This window comes from Catharus ustulatus, chromosome 2, assembly GCF_009819885.2.
Source record: "Catharus ustulatus isolate bCatUst1 chromosome 2, bCatUst1.pri.v2, whole genome shotgun sequence".
Lineage (NCBI taxonomy): Eukaryota > Metazoa > Chordata > Aves > Passeriformes > Turdidae > Catharus > Catharus ustulatus.
Window position 1 is genome coordinate 94,080,476 of NC_046222.1, and position 26,167 is coordinate 94,106,642.

The 26,167-nt window shown below is 42.6% G+C and overlaps 1 protein-coding gene across 2 annotated transcripts in view; it reads right to left on the reverse strand.

Annotated features, from left to right (window-relative positions):
- Positions 1 to 7,087, reverse strand: part of TBC1D8 (TBC1 domain family member 8) — a 48,225-nt gene extending 41,138 nt beyond the window's left edge. For both annotated transcript variants that reach the window (XM_033051201.1, XM_033051200.1), the window contains exon 1: positions 6,898 to 7,087. In XM_033051201.1, the coding sequence (XP_032907092.1) occupies positions 6,898 to 7,024 (127 nt within the window). In that variant the 5' untranslated portion in view covers positions 7,025 to 7,087. The remainder of the gene's footprint in view (positions 1 to 6,897) is intronic.
- Between the last annotated feature and the right edge of the window lie 19,080 nt (positions 7,088 to 26,167).

Consider the following 26,167-nt stretch of genomic DNA (forward strand, 5'->3'; position numbering starts at 1 on the left):
CTAACTTGTGATCCCGACCCCATGGGTGGCCCAAGGCAAGACCTAGGGCTAAGGTGCAATGAGGACCACTGGAGCCTCTATCCTCACCTCTTACAGCCCACCTAGAGAGTGTCAGGCCCTGGGCGTTACAGGCTAAGATGGAAGCTTTTGAGCTGCACCAAGATGGATACAGCCCAGGGCAGTGGCCATGAAGCTACTGTTGACCAGTGGTGGCACCCAGCATAAATGCTTGGGGACATCTCGAGATCCATCATATCATCCTGATTTCATTTCTCTGAAAGTTCAAAACTCAGACGTTTAGCAGGTTGTTGATTTCACTCAGGCAACCCTAAAACCCATGTTTTTGATGGATAATAACACCATCAATTATGCAAAGCTGCTAATACAACAGCTTAATGCAACCATACTGTCTTTGTTGAATTTTACAAAATTCTGTAAACAGGTTTTGATACAATACAGTTCCCATTCAGAAGTATTTATTACACTTCTACCACCCACCAGAAAACAAGAGTCACAAAACTTATTTGGGTAAGTACATAAGAGAAAGGATGAAGGAGGACTCCTCCAACGGCTGTAGGAAGGCTCTGTTTCCTTTGAAATGATAAGGGCTCACCACACTGAAAGATAAGCACAGACAACATTAGATTTCAGCATAAAGACCTAATGCTCCATGTATTTATTCACCCAGGAAAATACCCAACATTCAAGCCCTTTTATTACTTCTAGCACAGACCTTGCCAGATCAAACACTGCCACTGGGTAAATTGGTTTCTGTTGAATTGGGACTTTTTTCAATCTGGTATGTAGAAACAAATTGTAACAAATTACTTGATCATTACCCCTGGGTCCCAGTGCTCTGGAGGGAAGGGGTACAGGAGAAACATGGTGATTTCAGGCATTTCACTGTGGGGGTTGGTGTCCTACGGACTGCCATATCCCCGGATGTGATGCTGACGCTTGTCAGACCACCACATGCAGAGGGAGAGACCACACAGGAGGAAGAAGTGAGATGAATTACGCACTGTCTCTCCTGGGATGGTGGAATTGACATCTCCACCCTGGAGCACCGATTGTTTCTCCCTAGCACTGCTTCCCCACAGGCTGTTTCCCCAGGTGGGCATGCTGCCATGGCAAAGCACTCACAGCTGCTTATCTCAGTCCTCTGCCATCAGTCCAGCCCAAGCCAAGCCTATTTTTATAGCTCTGAAGGCCGCTGAGCCAAATGCTCTGGTTCTCATGTTACAAGTAAAAATACCTGAAACTGTTTTCCACCTGAAAATGGACAAGAAGATGGGATATACAAGTTGCTGCTGCAGCCCTGTAAATTATTCAGACATGCATCACTACTCAGGGGAATATTAAGAAGTCTCTCTCTTTTTTGGCGAGTGCTGTAAATAATGCTGAATAGACCAAACTAGTGCTACATTAACTCTGTCACCACTGACATGCTCAAGTATTTTATAGGGAAGACATTTTTTTTCTATGAGGAAACGGGTTGTCCAGAGAAACTGTGGATGCCCTACACTGGAAGTGTTGAAGGCCAGGTTGGATGGGCCAACCTGGTCTAGCGGGAGCAGTCCCTGCCCATGGCAAGGGATTTGGAACTAGATGGTCATTAAGGTTCTTCCAGCCCAAATCATTCCAGGATTTTCCTGCCTTTTTCTGTGCTATTTGGCCTCCACAAAATCAAAATAAAAAGCCGCTGTAGGTGTTTACTGGATTAGTCCTGCACAAGGCGGTGGTCAGCCCCTATGCAGACACAACCCAGCTCCTCCTTTTCAAGCACAGGTACTTCCTTCCCTTTGATACTAGCACTTAACACACTGCTAACATTTCAACATAAGTGCATTTCACCTTAGCCATCTCAGCATCTCAGTAGCGCTCAGGAGCAGGAAACTCAGGCAAGCAGAGGGGGCCAGAGTGGCACACACAGCTCAGAGGTCAGGAATTGGGGTGCCTAGCCATGCAGGTAGTACCCTGGCATCTTGCTCCTATCCTTCCTTGCAGCTCATGCCTCTTGGCCAAACACTGTAACAGAGAAGCCATCCTCTTGGGAAAGTACTTGTAAGTATGCATTCTGCTTAAAAAAATGTTACAGTAAAATAAAGAGAGAAAAAAAGGAGAAAAAAACCTGCCGATCTGAATTCCAGTTGTGGGCAAGGCTAGATAATGTTTTGACAAGAGTCCAAGCTTTCAATAAAGTATGCATATTTCTCCTTCTCCTGTGCAAGGCTTCAGAGAGCTGCTCCTTAAGGAAACAAAACCAGGAATACTGACAATAACCATTATGAATCTCCTTTATTAACACCAGTATTGTCACATCTTCCCCTCCTCAAACTGCTTAATTTAAAATGGAAGTGTTCTGTTGGGTTTGGGGTTTTTTAATTAGCGCTCAGATTGAGCCTAACTTATTTTGGTATCCTGAACATATCTTATGACAAAAAGGAATGCTTTTTTGAAAGCTGTATTGGGATAGACCTTTTAATATGATTCTATGAATATGCTACTTACTTTGCCTTTTGCCCCTCCAGAAAGTAAAGAATACTATGGGGATTCTCATTTGAATTCCCTAGTAAAAATCCAAGTCTTCATATATTTTGGATCCTCTTCTGCTACGACCTAACAGGAGCAATCTAGATGAATTCCCCATCCGAGTTGCAGGAATCTTCATCCACTATGGTCCTCCTTCTGCCTTTCCCAGAAACAGACTCCATTATGAAATTATTTACTTCAGACCTTGGGAGATGTGCAGGGCCACTAAAAGCTGAGGTATTGGCAGTGATTACAGGACTGCCTGGACAGTAGAGTATGAAAGAGCAGCAAAAGATCTTTTAATTATTTATTTCAAGGAAAAAATTCCAGAGCTTATCAATAACCATTTCTCTGTATGCCTTAATAAAACTAACACCCAAGCAAAGGAAAAATAAGGAAGAAAGGTCTTGTCACACAAACTAGTCAGCTCTCACACACAATCAAGAGGTACTTGGTAGGTGAGTTCAAAAGCTATTGACCTGCAATAATTTTATTTGAAAGAAAAAATTAAATCCTAAGATGGAACTTGGAAATGCATTTACCATGCTTACCACATTTATTTTTATTAAAGCAATAATAAAGTTTAGATTCATATACAGATGACGCTTTTTTCTGCCAATCTATTATATTTAAAGTAAGAGCTGAGAAACAAATTCGTTTCCTTTTTAAATGTTTGTCCTCTGCAAGTTGCAAATAACACAAAATTATATCCAGCTTCGAAAGTGCCCTGAGCTGAAAATAGAGGTTGGAAGAAGAGTAGGGAAAAATATCATAGCTAAATCAAAAGTATGGGTAAAACAGGGACAAAATATAATCTTTTATTGATCTGCTTCAAGCAAGAAGTCAAAGAAGCACTGTATCTCAACCACAAAAAAAAAGCTGCTTGAAACAACAGTTCATTTTAAGGTCTTATTTAACCTTATTTATAAAAGGAAAGATTCACAAGTGTTGCTAAGTGGGTTTTTATATGCTAAGAGTGTGCAATATGAAGTACTATATAAACAAAAACTGCAAAACTGGCTGCTTGGAAGAGTAAAAGATTACTCTCAGTCCAGCACTCATGACTAAATCCTTCCCAACACATCCCAGAACAAGCAGTTTTGCAGTCAAAATGTAGAAAACTAATCAAAGAGGAAGGTGCATGAAGGTTTCACATGGTTTCAACATCCCTTCCTAAAAATTAGTGATTCCCTTAAAGGCTAAACCATCTGGCAGTATTTACCACAAGACAATTTGACAGTATTTTTTATTGCTGTCATATGAAACTTACCATTAATATGTAACCTCAGAACCAAAGACATCAGCAAGCATGAAATCCAACTAACTTTGATCTGTTAATCATGGCTACATCACAAGCCTTTTCTGTAGGGATCACTACAGCGCTCTCCAATTAGGCAAAGGAAACCTCAGAATTAAAAGACACTGATGAGCTAAATAATTTCTTCTAATCTATAACTTAAAATCAGTCATTAATTAAAAAATCATAATTCAGATTTTTTAAATATTTCTTAACATTTTCAATTTCCTTATTAAGTCTCTGATCCAGCAGAGCTGTCAAGCAGAGGTTCAGGTAAAGCGGCAAGTTAAACATGTACTTGAAAAAGCATATCCCTAAGGAAGACAGAAACCAGAATGAAACTGGTCAAGTAATGAAGAGTTAAACACAACCCCCATCATTGTTTGTACCTTCTGCTTGCAAGCCCAGTGTGCATTTGGGAACTGCCCTAGGACACAAATTAAATAACAGTAGGAAATAGAGTCTCTCACTTACAAACATCTGCTCAGCGTCTGACAAAAACACAGTACACAAAGAAACACAGATATGGGGGGGAAAAAGCACTTTTGTGCAGGAGACTGTCTTTAGCCCATTCTTCAGGAATTAAACCCACATAAAACACACCCTCCAGCTGTGCTAACTTACTCTTACCTAATAGTTAAAATGCCCTGGTAAGAACAAAGTGTCCTAGAAGAAAGAAAGACAGGCAAATATGATAATTGGGCCATAAAACAGATGTCCTCACACAGGTTCAGTGCCAATACCATGTTGTGGCAACAAGCACAAGGCAACTCAGGCATCACACTCTTCCACCCTGCTGAAAGCAAATTATGTCCCAGGTGGTCAGCTGCCCCCTCTACACTTGTAGAAATCTAATATTCTGAGAGTTTTGTTCTGCTGACCCTACATGGGTCTAACACAGCCTCATGATACGCAGCCTCCTCCTCCCTGCAGGAGCTATGAGATTCTCTTCTACTGTGGCACCTGCTCTTATGTACACAATCTTCACATCTTTGAAACTTCTTCCTTTTCATGAAATGTGACTGTAATTGGCCAGGGATCAAGGTATTAAAGGGAAAACAGACTTGTATACCGTTCTCACTTAAGCTTTGCTTCCCCAGTAAAACAAACAAAATTTTCAAACTTTTGGCTTTACCACTTGGCAGACCATCCTGTGAAACACAGCAGAGCTTTACCACCCTTCTGCCAATTTTTGAAAAGACAGGTATTAATTAAGTGTCTCTACAGTCATGTAAAGCAAGAATCAGATCAGTTTTGCACTGAAAGCAACCACTTACAAGCAAAGCCTTGCTGTTTCTCAGTACCCATCTCCATTTCGTTCATTGCAAGTAAAAACTGAAAAAAATTACCAGTTATAACCCCAGTTATACCTAATGCTCCAACTCTTGCATTTTGGTTTTAGGACTCAAATTTCTAAGCCCTTTTAAATACAAATGTTTCCAAATGGTTTAAAAGATGGTCAGAATCGACAGTTCCCTTGGAAAATGTGCAAGACAGGAGTGGCTTTCCTTAGCCAGCCAAAAGAGATTTGAGCAAGCCTGTGCACTGTAGATTCAGCAAAATGATTCACCTGAAACTTAACCAGAGAGAAAAGCAGTTTGTTTGGTTTAAGCTTGCAAAATTTCTGTAGCGAAAAGCTCAGGCACAAGGCATTAACATTTGTGAAACTGAACCTCATGATTGTCCTGGACCTAAATCAAGCAGCTGTAAACAGCTATTTTTAACTCTGAAAATTAATCCACATCGTCTTTACTGTCACAAAAGAGTGGCCTGACTTCCACACAAGCAGGCAGAAGAAAACAGGAGGTTAAATATTTTAACTCACTGGCAAAATTTCCATTCCATTAGTGATACATTGATAGCACGCAATCTACCTAGCCACAGTTCAGTTTCCTGCACTTTATGGACAGGTAGGACAAGCTCTGATTTTACCAAAAAAAAAGTCAACAATGTAGAAAGCAGTATTACCAAATTGCAAGGGTCAATAGTTCAAGAAAAAAATATTTTAATAAAATAAATATTGAATGTGATAATGCAGCTTCTTAAATTCCTACTGACTTTGAAAATACCTGATGATTCCTTCAAATATATAAGCCACCATTAAAAATTCTCAATTTATAATATTCAAAACAGCCTCGTTCGCTTTTCTGTAAGAACCACACTGTTAAACTATATTAATTCTCCAAAGCATTGTTTAATTGAATTCAGTTGCTGCTGTCTTTGAACCAAATGTTTGGCCCAAACTCCCTACGCGAGAACATCAGCTCAGCCTAACACATCATTCTCGCTGGAGTTATTCACGGATCCACACTGCTGCGAGGGTAGAGCCTGATCCTTCTCCGTGCATATCCTTCACTACACGTATTTGGAGCGCCACATGGATATAACGTGCCGGATCTACAGCCACCATAACCCGTACTATAAGTAAGACGGAACGTGCTTTTCCACAACACTGGATTAACCCCCGCCCCGTAATGTCATGTATCGCTCAAAAGTCAGAAGTCCTACATGTACTTATACAGCTCTCGTTATAGAAAGGGGAGGCGAGCCGCAGGTCGCGGACGGTCCCAGGGGGAGCACGGGCATCCCTCCAGCTCTCACCGCCAGCCCCAGCGACCTCCGCCGAGCCCCCGCGGCTCTGCCCGGCTGCGTCCCCCGGCTCCGGGCACCGGCTCCGCACCTCCTGACGAGCTCCGTGCCCGCCCCTAGTCACGCTGAGTAACCCATCGGGAGGGGAGCGCGGGGAACCAACAATAAAAGTGCCTTCAGCGGTGCTCAAGGCTACAGAAACGCGGAGCTGCTCCCCAGGCAACTCGAGGGGCGCCGGGGCGGCCCCCACCGCCCGGCCGGCGGTTGCCTCCGCTCCGGCCCGCGGGGGGGGACCCGCGTATCGCTGAGCCGGGCCGGGCCACCCCTGCACGGCCCGAACAAAGAGGCCGCTCCCGCTTCCCGCAGCCCGACCCGCCGGCGGGTGCCCCGGCACCCCCCAAGTTCCCGTGGGGCAGACAGAGAGAGGATCTGCCACCCGGCCCGGCCCGGCCCGGCCGAACCCCCGCGCCACCAGGTACCCGTGAAGCGGCCGCCACCGTCTCCGTGACCCCGACGCCGCTGCAGGATGAAGTAGCCGCTGCTCTTCTGAGTGACCCACAGCTTGAGGGCGTTCTTCAGCAGCACCTCCTCGGGCTTCAGCCACATCTTCCCCCGGCTCCAAGTGCCGTTGTCTCCCCGCTCCGAGCCCGCCCGCCCCGCACGGCACGGCACGGCAGCGCACCCCGGCCGCCCGGGTCACATCGCCCCCCGCGGGCTGCGCGGCTCCGGCTCGGGCTCCCTCGGCGCGGGCCCGGCCGCCGGGGAGGGGCCGAGGGAGGAGCCCGGGCACGGGCCGCCCTTCCCGCGGAGCCGGGGGCTTTGTGCGGCGGGGCTGTGCTGTTCCGCACCGTCCGAGGGGACCGCGGGGCGCTCCGGCCGGAGGGAGGGGGGCTGGGGGGAGGCCCAGGTTCTCCCTTTCGGGGGTGCCATGGCGCCTCGAGCCCCACACGGAGCCCACTGAGCTCCCGCGGTACCCCGGCGTCTTGGAGGATGCCCTGCCGGGGACACCGCAGCCGGGCGGCCCCCGCTGTGGGTTTTACAGCCGCTGGGTCAGGTCCCCGTCGCGGAGCCGTCAGCAGTGCGGGAAGGAAAGGGTGTCCTGGGCTTGGAGAGAGGTGGGGGGGTGGAGGTGTCTCTGCTTTCCTGTTTCCTTCTAGATCTAAGCCTAAAGCGTGAACACGCAGCTGCTTTGATATTTAAAGGCCGGTGCTTGAAACCTCCTATCGCAAGAGAAAAGTCAGAATCCTAGTTTTACAGTTCGGGTTTTTTTCTCGTTTTATGAAATAATCTGTCACTTCTTGCCGTTGAGCTATTGGCAGGACCGTTTGCGAACCTGCACAAATGGTTACTGCTGCAGCACGTTGTGTTGGTAATTCTCTGACACTGTAATTTACATTTTTATTAACACAGATTGTCATTAATGCGGGTGGTGAGACACTAGAACAGGTTGTCCAGAGAAGCTGCGGATGCCTCATCCCTGCACTGTTCAAGGTCAGGTTGGATGGAGCTCTGGTCGTGATCCAATATGTATCCCTGCCCATGAGAGAGGGGTTGGAACTAGATCTTTAAGATCCCTCACAACACAACCCTTTCTATTATTCTATGATTAAAACAGGACCAGTGTACTTTCTTTCCGTCACATTCCCTTTCCAGTTAACTGCAAATGTTAAATAATTACTTTACAACAACTGAATATGCATGCTGCTTAATCTCACTCTACTAGATTAAAGACCTCAGTCACTGTGGGTTAAATCACACCTAAATTTCAGCAAAGATCGCTCTAAATAGAAAATTTTTATTAGGGATAAAAACCTGAGCTTCACTTTCCCAACCTCTGCCTATTGTTACCGGAGTTGTGTACCAGCTCTTCGAAAGGTACCAGTGCTGCAGTGTGCTACTTAGTACAGCCAGCAGTAATTAGTAGCTGGGAATTAACTGCCCATGTGGACTGCTTTCAAGTTGCCAGCGGGATCATTTAATAGTCAAAATTCTGTACCCAGCTGCAATCTGGTAAATACTGTGTGATCTGTGTTCTTTACAATTTCTATGTGAAGCAACGATTTCATTTCCATACATGGAATAGCAAGCAAGCACTTTGAGTGTATTACTTTGTCTGATACAAAAATAAAAGCTGTCAAAAGAAGAAGATGGACATCCACATAATAATGCATTAAAAATTAATGAGAACATAAGGAGAAATTACTTTAAATGCTCTTGCAGGATAAGAATAGCTCTGAGATTTCCCCTGCCCCCAGAACTAACCCCATAATTTTCAATATGTAAGTATTGAAAGTTTAAATGCTTGGTGAATAGAGATGGTGAATATTTCTTCCCTTTGCAGATACTTGAATATTAATTTTTGTTACTGTTTTTGGGGCATTTTTACATTCAGTTTTGGGGTTTGGGCAGGCTGATTTGATACATAATTTAGAAGAAGACCAAGCAAGTTCAAGAACCTTTGAGGTGCTTTTGAGCTTGAGAGTTAGCAAAAAAGTAACGCAGTTGAGGATCCAGTGTCATGCATACCTGCCTCTGTTAATTACATCCTGAGACAGGCTTCTCTTGGGCCACACTAACAGGATTCTTTCAGAGCCATGGGCTTTGGAACCACATCCAAATTGGCCCAACAACTGTTCAATCAAAATGGGATTGCTCATGCCTTTTTAGCAGCTTTTCCAAACATAGAACTGGTGGAAGATAATTAACAAAGAATCTCTGATAAATGTTTTCAGAGAAGCAAAAGGAGAAGGATTAAATGAGAGAAAACTTATTGAAGATGACAGTGTGAAACAAAGCAGTTTGTAATATATATATTGTAATAAATGCATTTACTGAAAGCGGGAGCATCCTTCTTTCCCAATATGGCATTTCACATGACAGTCCCTGACATCCTGAGGCACAGCTTCTACCTGAAAACTTGACAGTCTTTGATAACAGCTAAGAATAAGTTTATTTTATGAAGAAAGTCCTACAGTAATGTACTGACTATTTTCACAACCAATATTTGAAAAGGGTTTGGATGATCTGAGGATCTTCTGAAGTCTCCTGTGAAAAAATAGTTTTAAAATGCTGGTGTCTGGAGAGGTACATAAAACCAGAAAGGATGGGAATCTAGTAGATTATGAGACAAAAGCCAGAGTGCTGTGAGAAGTTATATACCTTTTTATTTATTCTCTGATAAAGTCTAGAGAAGATAGGACTATCTTACTCAATTGCTTGAAGGTACTTAAGGTTACTAGACTGAAGAAAAATAGCTTTTAAAAATAAAGATGTATTTGAAAGGAAAGAACAGAAAGGAAATGAGGTTTCTGGCCTTATACCACCCTTAGCACACACTCTGAAATGACTGTGTTTGCGTTATTTATGATGCTATGTATCTTAAATTTCAGTACTAGTAGCACAAGGCAGGGAGTCTGCCATACAGATTATGTTGGAGCATCAGTCATAGCCAGAATAAACTGCAGAGACTCTGAGCATCTATGAAAGAGAGTATAGACGGCATAGGGAACAGTCACAGAGAAAAATTTGTTTTTCCTTCTTGCCTTTGTCACTGACTGTCTCCCCAGCACTAGTCATGCCCTTTAACTTCACGCAGCTTCATATTTTTCATCCATCAAATAGATATATAATTTTCATTCTGGATGTCAGAGGTGCTCAAGGAAGGCAAATTCCTCCTATGCATGAAATGAATGATGACAGGAAAGAGGCAGCTGTGGTGCTCTGGGCCTCCTGCCTGGCTGGCCCTCTGCAGAGGGTACCAAACCCTCAGAGGGGGCTGGCAATGCTTGAACAAGCTTGGAGTTTTTCAGTGTGCAGTGCTCTAGGATAGGCTCCAGGGCTTGCAGGTGCATGATTGCAGCTGATGCACATACGAGCTGCCAGAAAAACAGGCTATCCATGCTCCCTCTCTGACCCATGTCAGACTTTCTGTACTGAATGGCTTTAACTAGTTAAACTAGCAGAAAATTTTTATTTATTAAAGTGGTTTTGACTAGGTTAGTTACTTAGCCGTGTTGTGACTGCAGAAAAACTAGGCTCAAAGTGCATGTCCTGGGCTGAGAGAAAGAAACAGGCTGATCTTTCAGCAGGAAACTGTAGGGAGATCCAGTTGCATTTATCATTAAATGGGATCCTAAAGATGGGGTTTAATTTATTTATTTTTAAAAAGGCAGGTGGGGCTGGAATTTGGACTGTGGACTGTGTGGACTGGAATTAGACTGATTGGACTGTGCACCTGCCTATCACTCTGCTGGTGCACAGTCCAATCATTTCCATGTTGCCAGTTTTGATTCTTTAACTTGTACCTTTATTAGTGTCTGAAAAACCCTGATCCATGTGCTGATTCAATTCCCAAGGCAGAGTTGCTGAAATTGTCAGATGATCCTGAGTTTGGACTTATCGGAGACAGCAGCGTGTGCAGGTAATTACAGTAATTTCACTAATACAAGCCGCACCGTTTTGACTAAAATTTTGCTCCCACACCGGAAATGCGGCTTACACTCAGGAGCGGCTAATATGTGAATAATTTTCTGACATTTCCAACCCTGGAAGTGCAAACCGAGGTGCCGAGTCGAGCACCTGCCAGTAAAACCCGGCTTTACGCAATTGTTACAAACTGGTTACTCGGTTGCACGGCCGGTGGAGCCGGGCTCCGTGCAGGCAGCGTGGTGGGGGGAGGCGGGGGAGCTCCCTCCTGCTGGCCCCGTGGCTCGGGGGGAGGCGGGGGGCTCCCGTCCCCGCCTGCCACCGCCGCCGTGGGTGCCAGCAGGCTCCATCCCCGCCTCCCACCACGGCCGCGGGTGCCGGCAGGCTCTGTGCCCCCCTGCCACCGTGGGGCAACGCTGGGGCGGGGCGAGCGAGCCCAGCGGTGGCGGCGGCCGGCCCCGAGTGGCCCCGCCAGGCAGCAGTGCCGGGCTGGGCCACCTGGCCCTGTTGGCAGCCCTGAGCCTGCACAGCCCGAGCCGAGCCAGTAAACCCCGCCATCCCGTGATTCTGTTACTATTTGGCAACTTTGTTGCACGCAGGTCCTCGCTGCAAATGACAGAGCAGCTTATAATTGGGTGCAGCTTGTGTATGGACAAAGAACAAAATGTTTGCCAACACCCGGAGATGCGGCTTATAGTCAGTGCAGCTTGTAATCGTGAAATTACTGTAATGTTTACGATGCTAGGGAAATAATACACATCAGTGAATGTAACATTGAAAATTCAAACTGTTGCCTAATACATCTAGGAGAAAATAACTAAAACATACTTATTTCAGGGGACAAAAAAAACCAAAAACCAAACCACCTCACAGAGATTAATCAACAGCTGCTGTTTTCAGCACCTTTATTTGCTGCAGCCCCCAAATTATTCATACAGCTTCAGCCTTCTGTAGCAGGCATCAGTACATTTACTTTTCTTTGTGGTACATCTCCTTGAAGCCATCTGCCAATGCAAAGATCCACAGCGTCTGGGCTGAAAACCACTGAGCACTCTCAGAGCAGGAAAGGGATTTTGCTGAGGAAATGAAGCTACAAGTCTTCAGTATTGATATGTGGCTGGATTTTGAAAAGACTTTATCTCCCACCTACACTGAACTAAGGAGAGATGTAGTGACACTTCGGGTCAGTGCCCAGTGGCAGCCTTAAGCCCTTAGCATGCTTCTCCAGGCACTGGCTCACACTTGAAAGAACCCTCAAGATCCAAAACACCCAACTGCTCAGACTGCCGGGCTTTCCACACAACATAGGATAATATTCCCTGTGTTGTGTAGACAAATCCCTATCACAGACCAGGTAGCTAACAGTCCTCCTCTACAAAAATCTGATGGGACCATTCTTGATACAACATACTAATTTCAGACTACTTCAGTATTTGAAAAATGTAGATCTATTGGAGACATATTATGAAAAGAACAACAGGAATTATTAAGAGTTTAAAGCTGACTTGTGAGCTCACATTGCAGTGGTGTGGTATATGTGTAGTATGGCTGAAAGTGACAACTGAAGTGAAGCACAAAACAGCTGCCTACAAGAACCTGTGTGTTAAATACAAGAAAGATGATATATCTATTGCATTGAAAAGGTGATTCACTAAATGCAACATGAGAGGTTTGTTTGTGGTTTTTTTAAAAAGGGAAGATTAGATTAAGTGAATCAGATCTATCTGACTGTTTTTCACTGTGAATAGCACAACAAGGACCAGACTAGAGGCATTTTAGAAATAGTATAAGATAAATAATTTCATATATGATGGAGTTATTCTGTGATGTTAACTTTGTGATCAGAAAGATTAGGCAACCAAGCAAGATACTCTCTGCCTTCTAAGCACAGGTAATGACTTTTTTCTCCACAAGAAATCCCCAACAAAAGGGGATTTTTAAAAAAATGCTTTAAAGGCTCTTCTGCAAGTTTTTTTCCTGTCAGACACCCTCCCAGATATTACGCTGTTGGAATGGAGCCATGTTTGCTTCTCACTCACAGAAAGTCCACTTCAAGTTTGGCAGAAACAAGAGGGCCCAAAGGGAAATCACGGGAGCTCACACGCAGATCCCAAATCCTGGCAGCATGCCTCCATTGAAACAGGACTGCAAGGACCCCTCCTGCCAGACAGATCAGATCCTGGGAATCTGTAAAAGCAGCTTTTAAGCTTAGATCTTTTGAATAGATTCAAACACAAGGTGCATTTTGGTTTGAAAGGGTGGCAGAAATGTAGTAGTCAAGGTCTTCCACGCTGAGAAGTGCTGAGTTTCAGAAACACTGAAAACTGCCTGAGCATTCTCAGCTACACCTCCAAGTAATTTAATCTTCATTGTCTTTCTCCTGTAATGGCTGAATTGCAAAAGCTACTTAATGTTTATGGGTCCATATGTTTTTGTCTTCCTGCCTGTTCTAGCAAAGTAACAGAACTGTTACAACCTGTAATTAATTCCAGAAGTTTCATTTATTATCTCTGATTAAATTAATGCCTGTGCAATAAAGAAGATATAAGAAGTTATAATACACTGTCAGGAGCAAGCGTAATTAAGTTATAGGCAACACTGTAAAAACACATTAGAAGTCTTGACTCACAGCTTTATGCAATAATATTTCCTGGCTTTTTCCCTGTCAGAAACACTATAATGTGCATTTTTATATTTCAAGTACCAGCAATAGAACAGCAATATCCAAAATGATTATGTGGCTGATTCCACTTCTTATTTTACTTCCAGCATCACTTCCTCACTTCCAGTTGCAAAACCCACTTCTGCAATTTAGCACTGTCAAAGCTCTTCTGGGAACCACACAATTACTGTGACACTAGAAAGGTCATCACATTTCAAGGTGTTTAACAGACATTTCCAAAGAAAACACCCTCTTTCAGGACATGCGGGTGGTTTAAGGCAGTAAACTCCAGCTTTTTTCTTGTCTCACTAAACTTCCAGCTCTCCAAAACACTGGATGAAAAAACACTTTAGCCCTTTACTCATATGTAGCAGATCCCTGTAGAGCACACAGGTGATAGAGAGGAAACCAGGGTCTTCATGGCCACTGTTTCTCCAAAGGACAGTAAGGGAGTGACACCTTGTCTTGCCCTGCCTACTACTTGACACCCTGTCCAGAAGTGCTTAATAATGTGTCTGCACTCTGCCAGAGCTGAGTCACGCCAGCTTTCCTCCCCACCTTCAGTAGGTGCAGAAGACCTCTGTTCAGCACAGTGGCAATGACCCCAGGAAGCTGGGAGAAGATTATGTAGATTACATTTTGATGGAAAGAAAAAGGTATTTCTCAAGTTACTGCCCAGGATACCTTCCCTGCTCATCCTCATTTTCATTCTCAAGACATAGCTGTGGATAGACCCCATCCTCTCAGGATTTTTATATACTACTCAGTTTGACATTGAGATAAGACACTAAAATTATTCTGGTACAAAAGAAGAGGAATGGCAAGCCCTATATAAGAAACTGCATTCCAAGAATACAATTTATTTCTGGTTTGACATAAGTCACTGCAGTGTAGTGGGGATGGAAGAGTTGGCCTCCTAAAATGTATTTGTGCTCTTTAGGGAGAATGACTCAAGAAGACAGTGATTTTTCTACCTTTTAGGGGATACAAGACCTTGAACAATAGAGTGAATTAGCAGAGCCAGGAATGAAGGGGGCAGAATCACAAGTAAAGGTGCAAAGGCTCCGTAACTTGTGACAAGGGGAAAAGCCCAGAGCACAGAGGACAAAACTTCCTCAACAGAGGTGGCAGCCTGCCCCTTTTCTAATTGCAGTTTTCTGTAGAGCAGTGGTGTTTCAGCAGCAATAGCAAATGACCTTGATAGGAAAACAGTATTGCTGCCCTAACACGCTACCAAAAATGTAGCTGCTGGCATTCACTTGCTCCAGGCAGTCTCAAAGGAAGCCTGAAGTGAAACGGCCAGTGTTAGCTTCTGTTAGTAGCAGCTTCCTCCAGTGCTGCTTCCCGATCCAAAATTCCCATACTAATTCATCCTCCAACATCAAAAGTCTACAGGAGTTTCAACAATACTTCAGTGATTTGGGGAACAAAATATCTCAAACCTTAACCGAAAAGTAAACCTAAACTTCAAAAACTATGCCAGCATTGTTTATAGTGTGCCATCTTGCTTCTGCATGGAGATGGGCAGTGGTTTTTCTACCATAGCTGTCTTTTGCTGGATCTGGGTACAACTTGCCTTAGCTAAAAGTATGACCTAGGAAACTGGAAGAATTTCCATTTTTCTTTGCTGCATTTGAAACCAGAGGTTCTTGTTTTAAAAATTTCCTTTAGGTGCTTACCCTGTTCTTCCTTTGATCCCCTGGAATATCAACTTGTGTGGACAGTAAGGCCTTTTAAAATCATAAATTAACTGTGCCTTTTTCTCAGTCAGAGATTCCTCACAAGAGTTGCATAACAGAAATACATGAAAGCACATTATGTCCCTTGAAGTCATGATGGTCTGTCTTCTGCCTGTATGCCACAAGGTCTGACACCATACTTACGTTCCATGTGATTTGTCATAACCCTGTGCACACAGGAACCTACAACCAGTTTAAAGCTACATAAAGCTGTTTTCCATTTTTTGTGAATCCTGGCCCCCTGTCTGACAGCTGCAGTTGCACCTTGCACCAAGGGGCTCAGCACCACATTATCACACAAGCCGTGCAAGGGTGAGCATGCTAGGGCTGCCAGTGCTGCCAGTGCTGGGCATGGTGATGCAGCAGGAGGTGTAGGGAGGAACCACTACTTCTGCTCACCTTCTGAGGATTTTGAAATACCTGTGGGGACCTTCAGCTGCAGGGGCGGCAAAACTGTCACAGCACAAACCTGGTTGTCGCAGAAGCGTCAGTGCTTTGAGACAAGTTTTAAAATGTGTATGTGAGTGCCTTTGAGGCACACTTTAATATATTTTTTCTGGCAACCTTTTCCTCTTTTTAATGCTCTGAGGATCCCCAAAGGAGCATTTCTGTTGTGGTTCTTACATCTTCCCACTGATCTGCTATGACACTCAAAGCTATACTGAGCTGAGCTTGGTACATGGCTGGTATTGCTGGGTAGGAATCATGCTGCACATGCCTAGGACTGGGTTTGAACTTGCTGTCTTTGATCAGCACTGCATTTCTGCTTCTACCTGACTCCTATATTCTGTATAAAAGCTCTGTGATCTCCTTTTGCTTTGGCTGCTGGCTAATTTAAATGTGACACCTGCCATTCTAACAGAATTTGGAGGCTTCCTCACCACCTATGTTTTTTGCAGGTAGGCTAAAAAGATGTTAGTCTTTGCATGGCCACAGAACAATTAAAATTGGGAATGCATGATTCCAAAGAAAATAACTACAACTCTCTTCTCTTTTTTTATTATACTGCTTTTTTTTTCTTTTCTAGACTACCAAATCATATGGCTTCTAATGAAGTAATGTTGTTCCTTCACTCAGTAAAGGTGGTGACTACATACACATTCATGTTTTCTATTCCTTTCAATATTCATCACACACTTACAGAAATGCACCCAAACCATCTGCCTAGTCTTTATGGGAGATGTAGAAAGATTTGAAAACATGCTCTGATTCCTTTCCTATTTGCACAGAGGAATGGATCATCTTGAACTTTTTTTAAAATCTTTGTTTTACTTTGCCCTTTTTCTAAGTGTCTCAGGCCAGCAAAGTCTTTTTTCCCATTCTCGTCATGGTGCAACAGAAAAAAATGTTTTTGCATATTTGCATATCTATTTCTCTCATAAACCAGCTTCTCCTTGTATACCTTGGGAGAACCCAACAGGCCTATAGAGCCTGAATTTTCAAAAGATCTTGCTGCTTTTGAGTGTGCATGTTTCAACCTAGCTTTGCAGAAGTAAATAGCATATAATCAACATTGATGACAATTGTGAAATCAATCCCTTTGGAGGTTTAGTGCAGAGTATCAAGAAGGGCTCTTAAAAGTAGTTTCTGCTTTTGAAAACTTTGGACTTGAGCCAGAGCTTTCATCTCCTTATCTGTGAAAACGGAATATGGCTCAAATACCTCTCCAACAGTTCGTGAAGGTTCATTAATGTTTTTAAACCCCTTGGATGGAAAAGCACTGATCACTACTGTTTATTTATTAATTCCTGTTGTCTTGCACCTTCACATTCCTTTCACACGTCAAAGAAGAGGATTTAGCAGCCAGCAAAACCAACAAAATCTGTAAAAGCCTCTGCTCTCCTGTCCCTCTCTTACTGTAGTAGTCTCCCTGTACCCTCTCTCCATGTCCCCATGTTGGCTTTATATCTTCAGTCCCCTCCTCCTGCAATGCTTCCTGTTTCCCCTCCTCCCAGTGTGGTTCAGACTCTCTCCCAAAGCTGCCCTGCTGGGGCCAGCTGGTCTCACACAGGTGCACAATGGCCAAGAAGTGAGAGCAGGAAAATTGGTTAGAGTTGAGAGAGCAGAGAGCAAAAATGAGGGCAGACTCCATGGAAGAGCCCTGCCCCTCCACCAGGTCTTCAGCTGATGGAGATTTTACCATTCCATCTCTTCCAGGCCTCTGTCCATCTCTCTCCTTTGACTGAAAATAGCCACAGGTTTAATAGTTATTGGGAAAGGGGAGGCTGGTAAAAGAATGTGTAAACACAGAGTGGTTTCTTCTTTTGTTGATCAAGTAGATGTTTTAAATGTTCTCAATGTTCAGATCATAAATAAATCACACTGAGCAAACTCAGTTTTTCCAGTTGAAACCATTTATGTAAGCACACTATTGACATTTCTCCAAGTTCTTTTCTACAAGGTTATACTCACCTTGGTAGGTGTATGAGAGTTGCTCCATTCGTGGTACAGATTAAGTCTCCTGAAGGGCACAGTGGTTTGTCTCAGAAGTGTCTATGTTATTCAGCAACAAGACTCAGGACCTCAACAAAACAGCATTTTCTGAAGTATTGTCCTGCTATCAGACTATCTTAACGTATCTCCCAGTCCATCTGCCTTGTGCCAATGGGACACAGAGTTTACTCTGACCTGGTGTGGCCTGTGGAAGCTGCAGTAACTGCTTCTGGCCAGATGAAGGATGTTGTAAACTGAGGAGCCTGCTAGGGCATGTCATCTTCGAAAGACAAAAACCATGCCTACGAAAATACAGGAATGTGTACATCCATATAGGTACTTTGTACACCTACAAGGTGAAACCAGTGAGCTAATGGAGAAACCGAAATCAAGGTGGTGGTGTTATTGCTTTGCCCTTTCTCACTGCAAAGCAGCCCTGGGACTTGGGAAAGTCTATGCTTTGCTTACAGTTCTGCCACGCATTTGCCGCTCTTCCAAGTTATACTTCTGTCCATTTCTTGCTGTAAGATTTACCCTGGCTTACATATGTGGGTGCAGATATCCAGACAAACCAAAATTGCTCAAAAGCACACATTTGGTTCACAGTTCTACATGAGGAGTTCTGGGAGGGTGGCTTGGACTTCAAAGTATCACCAGCATGAAGTACCTAAGGAAATGTTTTACCATGTGCTGTGGAAAGACGTGTTTGTTTTTCCTTAACTCCAGCTCACAGACGTTCCTAGTCCATTATTAAACTACTAAAAATAAAGTACTTCTGATTCAGCCTTTTCTCTCCTGTCCTCTCCAGCTGCTGCCCAGGCATGGATCCTGCACCATTGAAAGAGCTGTTCCTGTTTTGGACTGTGATGTTATTTCAGAAGGATGCATACAGAAGGCTCTGACCACAAAGGGCATTTCAGCAGTGGTCTTTTTTAACCCTTACTTAGTGATGGGTCCTGGCAAAGAAATTATGCTGCTTACATTGCTGAGGGTTGACAGCTGCTGTTTACTTCAGCCCGTGCCAGTTGAGCCCATGCCTGGTGCTGCAGGGTTGTGAAACTGCACCAAGATCTAGAGCAGGGGTAATAAGTAGCAGCTACAGAGCTATTGAATAGGGAACTCTGCCCTCTGGAAGCCCTCTGAAGACCTTGCTTTGACCCAAATCTGCTGTAATAAACCAGAGACAGGACCCAGTGCACGAATGGGTCACCACTGCTAACCAGGAGGTGGCTGTGCCAGGCTTAGGTAACCACTTTTGTGTTGATTAGACAGCTTCTAAAGCTGTGATCAGAAGTTTGTGCTGATGCCAAACCACAGGCTCCAGTAGCTAATACATGTGAAATAGTAGCTGGCTGAGGGAGAGTGCACTTTTGCAACTACACTGACTGCATGTGTCTGTCCTTGGTGTGATCTCTGCAAGAAATGCAGGAACAACTGGCATTCAGGGACATAGATCTGCAGATGGTGGCTGATCACATGGAAACATTTATGGACACAAGCACGGGATGCACAGAGCATGAAACAAGGATCCTGAAGTACTCTAGGGTTTCCCCTCTGGAGAAGGGATTCAGGTTATTTCTGACAGTATATTTACAAATAGAAAGTTTCTACCCATTATTACTTTATTTGACCCACCTCACCATCTTCTTTTGTCCTGGCATGTAAAGTTATATGCTGAGGAGAGATCACCTGATAGGAAAAGAAGGTTTAATTATATATTAAGTATTTGCAAAATAGTTTCAGTTGCTGAAGGCAAAATTGCTCAGCCTTCATACTTGTTTGGATGTCTGTATGCTCTGGGCAATTTGTGTTAACAGCACTCTGCACCTTCACACCTTCTGTGAGGGCATCAATTAAGAATGTCAATCTTTGGAGACAGGTAGGGACAGCAAGAGAAATCAAGAATGCCACAAGGATGTCACACCTTTCTTTTCCCACCCCTGAAATACTTCCAAGTACCCCTACCTCTGCACTGCAAGTGGCATGTTTGTGTGCACCACACACTTGGTGAATGTGAGAGGAAGATGTTCATGCTGTAACTAGATCTACGAGTTCTTGACTCTTCTTCTTTCCCATGCACTCCAAGTCCAACTGCATGTTAAAAAAAAAAAAATTTAGACTTGTGCCCAAAATCAGTATGCATCTGCAGGAGAACAGGAACCTTTATACCCTCTTCCCCCCTCTCTCTCCCTCTGCTCCAATAGATTCTTGTTTTGTCATATTATCTAAGAAAACTGTAAAGAAGACTGCAATTTAATTTTTCCTTTTTTTTTTTTTTTTTTTTTTTTTTTTTTGTGAAGTGGCAAGAGGAGAAGAGAATGTTCTTATTTACTTTGCTCATCAGCATAGAGGCACTGTTTTCATGACTTTATCTCATCTTTATCTGTTAACCTGTTCAGAATCCCTTGCAAGACAGTAGTCTCCAGATTCAGATTAAAGATTGAAAGAATTTGGCGAACAAGTAGCTGGGGTTTTGTAAGGAAGGGTAGGACAACTGAAGTAAAGGCATGTCACCAATACTGTTTTAAATGTATTTTTAGAGTATTGACTTGCTGGAATTCCCTAACAGAAGAAGCTACTTCCAGACCTACGACAAGAGACCTTATCTCTTTGTTTGAATGTTATCTGCTGACCAGCATATTAGTGAATAGGGAGGAACTTACAGAAGCTTAGTCTCTTAAATAATCTTACCAATTTCTCCATTTAAAAAAATCTCAAATATCACAGTAAAGATGTTTAGGAAGGCATTAGAAGATGTCAGACTAAGTTGGGGAAGCTGTCTGAAAACCAAAACTGCTTTATGCATCCCCTTCTCTAGCACTGGCTTTGCATTTATTTTTTTCCATGTTTCTTGAGCCACCACTGAGAAGCTCCCCAGAACATGACCTTAACATTCAGCCCTTTAGGGGTATAGAGAAAATCCTAAAGTGTGCTCTGCCCTCTGCATCCCACAGCTCTCACAACCCCATTCCTTCCCCTCCCCTTTGCCACCATATCTCTCTCCCCACCCCTGAAATATTGCCAAGTACACAGGAGAGCCTCTCCAGAAGTACCTCTGAACTCCCACTCCAGTGACTCCTGCTCTTCCACCTTCAGGGGACAATGGGCATCATGCAGTGTTATAGCTATGCCTAAGGTGACAGCTCTTTGCTGCCCACCCACTCAATTCAGCCAGAACTGACTTCTCTTGTGAGGGAATTGATCTCTCCGCTGGCCAACCACTGATTTTCATAAAACCCATGTGCATTTAACACTTATGAAAGAATTTTGCCTTTCTTTCAGATCTGGTTGAAAGAAATTATTGGTGAGAAGTTGATGGGGGAAGGGAAGAGGGGAAGGGGGCCAATTTGATAGACAGACAAATAGACAATGTGATTGCATCAGTCTCATTTCCTTAGGAAACTGGGCTAAAAATAAAAGGTTTTATTTGCCTCTGGGAATAAAGAAGAATGTCTCTTACATCTTTACAAAACATTTGTTTCTATGTATACTTATAAATAGTCAGGATGAGAGAGGAAGTTTGCACTGGATTTTGAGCAAAGAATTAAAAGGAAGAGCAGGAGGTGCGTGAATCACACAAGCTGGGATTCTTTTCGGCATATGAAAGCAGAGCAATGAATGCAGGGCCTTGTACACCAATGCCACATTACCCAAGAGTACACATCTCTGTCCTGAAGACCAACTGCCCGTTGGGCAATTTTTCAGAGCCCCACAGAATGAAAGCAGTTTTACTGCATCAGTGATGCATGGTGTGCTTTAGGTCAAACCCTTGCTGCACTTTATGGTCAGCAGACTCTCTCAGGTGTAAGTGAGCAACACGGAAATTGCTATATTTGTTCAGATTTACGGTCTAGAAATTCCTGTCTGATGGTGACCAAGACAAGTTACAACAGAGAAAATAATCCCCAAAAAGGTCTCATCCATCATTAAGAGATTGTGTAAGATGAAGAAGCACTTACGTGCCGTCTAAATTTCTCCTTTCTTGAATGTACTCTAGATATTTTGTCATCTTTGAAAATGTCATAGGCCTTCTTACAACCATGGCCTCTGTGACAGTCTGTAGTAGTAAATTCTTTATATGCATGCTGTATATAAAATGCTTTTTGTTTATGAGATTTTAATTTACTACCTTTCCATTTCACTGAACTGGCAGCACTGGGGACTTGGCCTTTTATAGTCATGCTTAATAGATAGGGAACAAAGTAGTTCCACATCCTCTGGAAGCTTCTGATTGTTGCGAGACACCAGTGCCAACAAGCAGGAGCCACAGGGGACTTCCCCCAGGGCAGGTGGGCAGAAAGAAGCAGTTATACTGTACAACCCCTTGGACTGATCTTGCTTCTCCAGGGGATGGGATTGACCTCCTAACTTAGAGGTCAAAAATTAGATGTCTGAAGTCATAATTCTACAACCTCTCTACCATCAGGCAAGAGAATTAGTTTCTTCTGGAGACTGTTCATGTGACCTGTCTTAAATAAAAGATAACAGTAATTTCTTCTGTTTTCAGCTATATGCATAAGAGATTTCTTTTCTGACTGGTTTAATATCCATGCCTCTCTCTACTGCTTTTAGCAGAGTTACTTACTAACATCACCACCTATTCAAGGTACATTAAGATGGTTTTCTTGCTTATTTATTTTTCTAGTTAGAAGACCCCCTTCTGTGGGCAGAAATAGAGCTTAACTTTCATTTCAACAGCAAAACATGCATATGCCTGTCTTAGGTACCTTATTTGACAAACAGTTTTGAATTTTTAAGTAACTTATGAAAATTGTGTATCATAATTTCAGTCTAAGATGCATTCTGGGAATTACTAATAATTCAAAAAGTATCTCAGATTTCAAATCACTTATATATTCTCAGAAATTTTGCTCCTGATCTAACTTGCATCATCTTCTTGAAAGAAAACCACAGGATTGAAAAAACATCTGAACAAAATGATAATGAAAGCAGCTGATTTTTTTTAAGCTCGATAGCAAAACCCCAGTCTAATTATATGCGACTGCAATGAGGTCTGAGTCATGACTTGTCAGATGATCCTCTTGTTTAATGTGGCTACAAACCAAAAGCTATACATTGGGAAAGCAAGCAAACCTGAAGACTTCACAAAAGCATAGGATTTCCTTGTTTCAATGGTCCTTTGCTTTTCTTACTTTATTTAAGTGTTACCTTATGTTCAGTCAACCCACACAGCAGAAGCTGTATTTCCTAAAATCTGGACAGCATCATGCACATTTATGGCGCTGTGCAGATGACTGATCGGCAAAGAATAGGAATGATGCTGTGAAAAGACAGAAGGATAAGGTGTAATAATGTAAACTTGACTCATATTTATTTTTTATAAACACTGTCTGAAAAAAAACATGTCACAGTACTGGAAAATGAAGGTTTTTACATATAACACTAGGAAAACATGTAGTTAGTAGAGCCTAGCAATGCTGCAGTTAGTTTTACGTCCAAGTAGGCACACACACAGGCTGGCCAGGACAGTGTATGGCTGCTTCACATCTTGCTTGTTGACTTCTCAGAAGTCTCTCCTGGAAACAAGACTCTTCATATGATTTAACTACTGAGTTATTAATCGAAAGGGAGCAGCTATCTTATCTTATGCTGATGTGTATGTTTGCTGTATGATGGCATTTTTCTTTTTGTGTTTCTTAGTTCACCAAGTGAGCGTGAGAACTGTCTAGAGGGCATCCTTGGGCAGTTCACTCCAGAGCTAACACACTGCATTCTCTGGCAGCACTCACTGGATGTGGATCATTAATATCTTCATTGTGATCAGAGCAGATAAGCAAAGCTGTGTCTGAATACTGAACTTTTTTTGGTTTTCCCTTTTATTTTCTTGTACCAAGTATTATGGTTAGAGAAAATAAAATTATTAGTACTATTATTACTTCTTAAAAAACGCTGAAAATTATATACTTCCAATGTGGATGATTGCCAAAAAGATTGCAGGAGAGTGGGAAAGAGGGTCAGGAAATAGAGAATGTGACTTTAGTAGAGACATATTGTGTTGCATTTGCCTTGTCTCTGAATCACATTAAATATACACACTGTTAAAAGGCTATTGAAATGTTCAAATGTCAGTGTTTCAAATGAAAATCAATAGCATACTATTAGGCTCATTATATTGCTGTTATGAATCATTAAAACATATTTAAAAGCTTTCAGCATAAACCAGGAGATGGGATGAATAACAAGACACTTTGAGGATGTGCAACATAGTTAAAAGGAAAGAAAGAGTCAGGCAAGAGAGAAACTTTGTAGGCACTGGGATAGAAAGCCCTTGAAAGAGCTCTCTGGGTTTTAGAAACCTACGTGAATATGAGGAAATGAATGACATGGAACTCAGGATAAAAACAAATGTGTGAAGCTGTGCCACTGAACGTGTATTACCATATGAAAGTATGCATGTAAGATTAAGAGAGATCCCTTGCTAAATTTCTGGATTTTCTTTCTAAAGGGAAAGACTGGGAAGAAGTGACTCTCCCAATGGCTGGGAATTTAAGTGGTCAAGAGGGACAACAGATTCTAGTCCCTTCACACATGTATTTTTATGCTTTTACACCTGATTGCTACTGTGCACATTTTCCTTGTTCCTGGAGCAAGACCACCTACCATCCTGAATGTCACACTCTCATTAAATCCATCAGATCCTGCTTTTTCTCCCTTCCTCTGGTGGTGAATCTTTGTAAACAAAGCAAAATAACTTCAGCCAAAGGAGATAAACACTCCCCTCTACTCCTAATAGCCGTAGTCTGGGCTGGAGTTTTAATCCCTTTAGGGAGACGAAGAAAACCTGAATCTCCCACTTCCTGGACAAGAGCTGCCTAATCAGCTCAGAATTATTGAATATTCTTTCAGAAGGTGGATTTCAAATTTGTAGCTTAAACATAAAGCACTTCCTCCTGCAATTTTATCTGCATAGGTAAAGATTCTACTGAAATTGATTTTGAATGAAAAGAGAACCATAAGGCATAAATCAAGTCATGGAGCCAGGGAACGGAAATAGTTCCATTTGTATCAGATATGCAACTGCATAGCTCAAATGAAAAATGCTGAGTGCTCAAATATTAGTCCACAGTGAAGAGCTCCTGAGCAACACACAGACTGAATGTTTCTATACAGAACATATGCTTAGATATTTTAAAATAACAAATGGATTTTTAAAAAAATCTGCCTGAAAAAATGAGCAAGAACAAAAGGACAAATGAGAATATTATTTTGCTTCAAATAGTTCTTGGAGGAAAAAGTGTTTCTGAGGGATCAGGGAAGGGTTTCCTTGTCGGAAGAAGAGTCTATAGACACTATGCAAATAGCCATCCTCTATGCTGCTTTTTTGTGCCAATATGCCCCTGCTGGAGTTTCACCATAAATCTAATTGGGCCAAAGCTCTGCCTGTTCTGCGAGCATCTAACACTCAAGGAATCAAGAGGGTGGATGAGTATTAATTTACAGGTGTTATCATATGTGGCTTAAAATGCAGAGACCTCACTAAAACTCACAGTAGTTACGGAATTCAGCAATTACCATGTTTGTTTGTAACCCACTCAGTATTCAGCACTTAGGAAGCCATTTACGCAATGATATTTTTGGTGTTTCTTAAGTGCTTTTCAAGCTGTATCCAAGATGCCTTGGCAGCTTAGAGAGCTAACTAACAAGTGAAGACGTGGTCTCACACAGTTACTCAGGAGGACTTTTAGGAATTGTTAGCATGCCAATATTGTTTATTACTCCAGGAATAAATACTCCAAAATTTGTTTCTGTATTGGTGGTCCTGTCCTGTATCTTGAATTGAAAAGATGAACTAGGAAGAAAACATTCAACTCTTGCTAGAAAGATACACGTGAAGAGATGTGTACAAAATGCATCTCCTCCTTGCTTTCTCTGATACACTGCTATTTAAAATACCCTGTAGAAAGGATGGGTCACTTAAATTATTATGGAAAGGAATTTGTGTAAAAGAGAGAATACTCATGAGAATAAACAGAACAATCTGGAAGTGCTTTAATTCACCCTTTGACTTTAAGGTGTGATTTAATTCCTTCCTACTGCGTCCTTCCTAAATGAACTGTGGGAATAAAAGATAGGCTGTTGGGAGTTGTTTCCTGAGTATTCAGCCTCTTTGCTAGAAGAAACTGAAATACTGGCTGGATATTCTTTAATACTTTTATTGCTCCTTCCAAATGTCGCCTTTTTTAATCTATCCTTCATTAGGATTTTTTTCATACTAAATGCAATGCAGCCTGTGTTTCTTATGCGTCATCTAAGATACAACAGTAAACAATATAATCAATTTTAAGAAGGAAAAAAGGAAAGAGAACTCCTACAGCTAAATTGCACAGTCTTGCCCTTAGCTCAGGAAATCAAATCTAACTGTTTTCCTTTGGTGTGTATCTAATTTTCCAGCAACAATTGCAATTCATCAAAGCTGATGTTATTTTAAATATTAAACCAATTGCATTCTAACAGCCAAATAATTTTGTA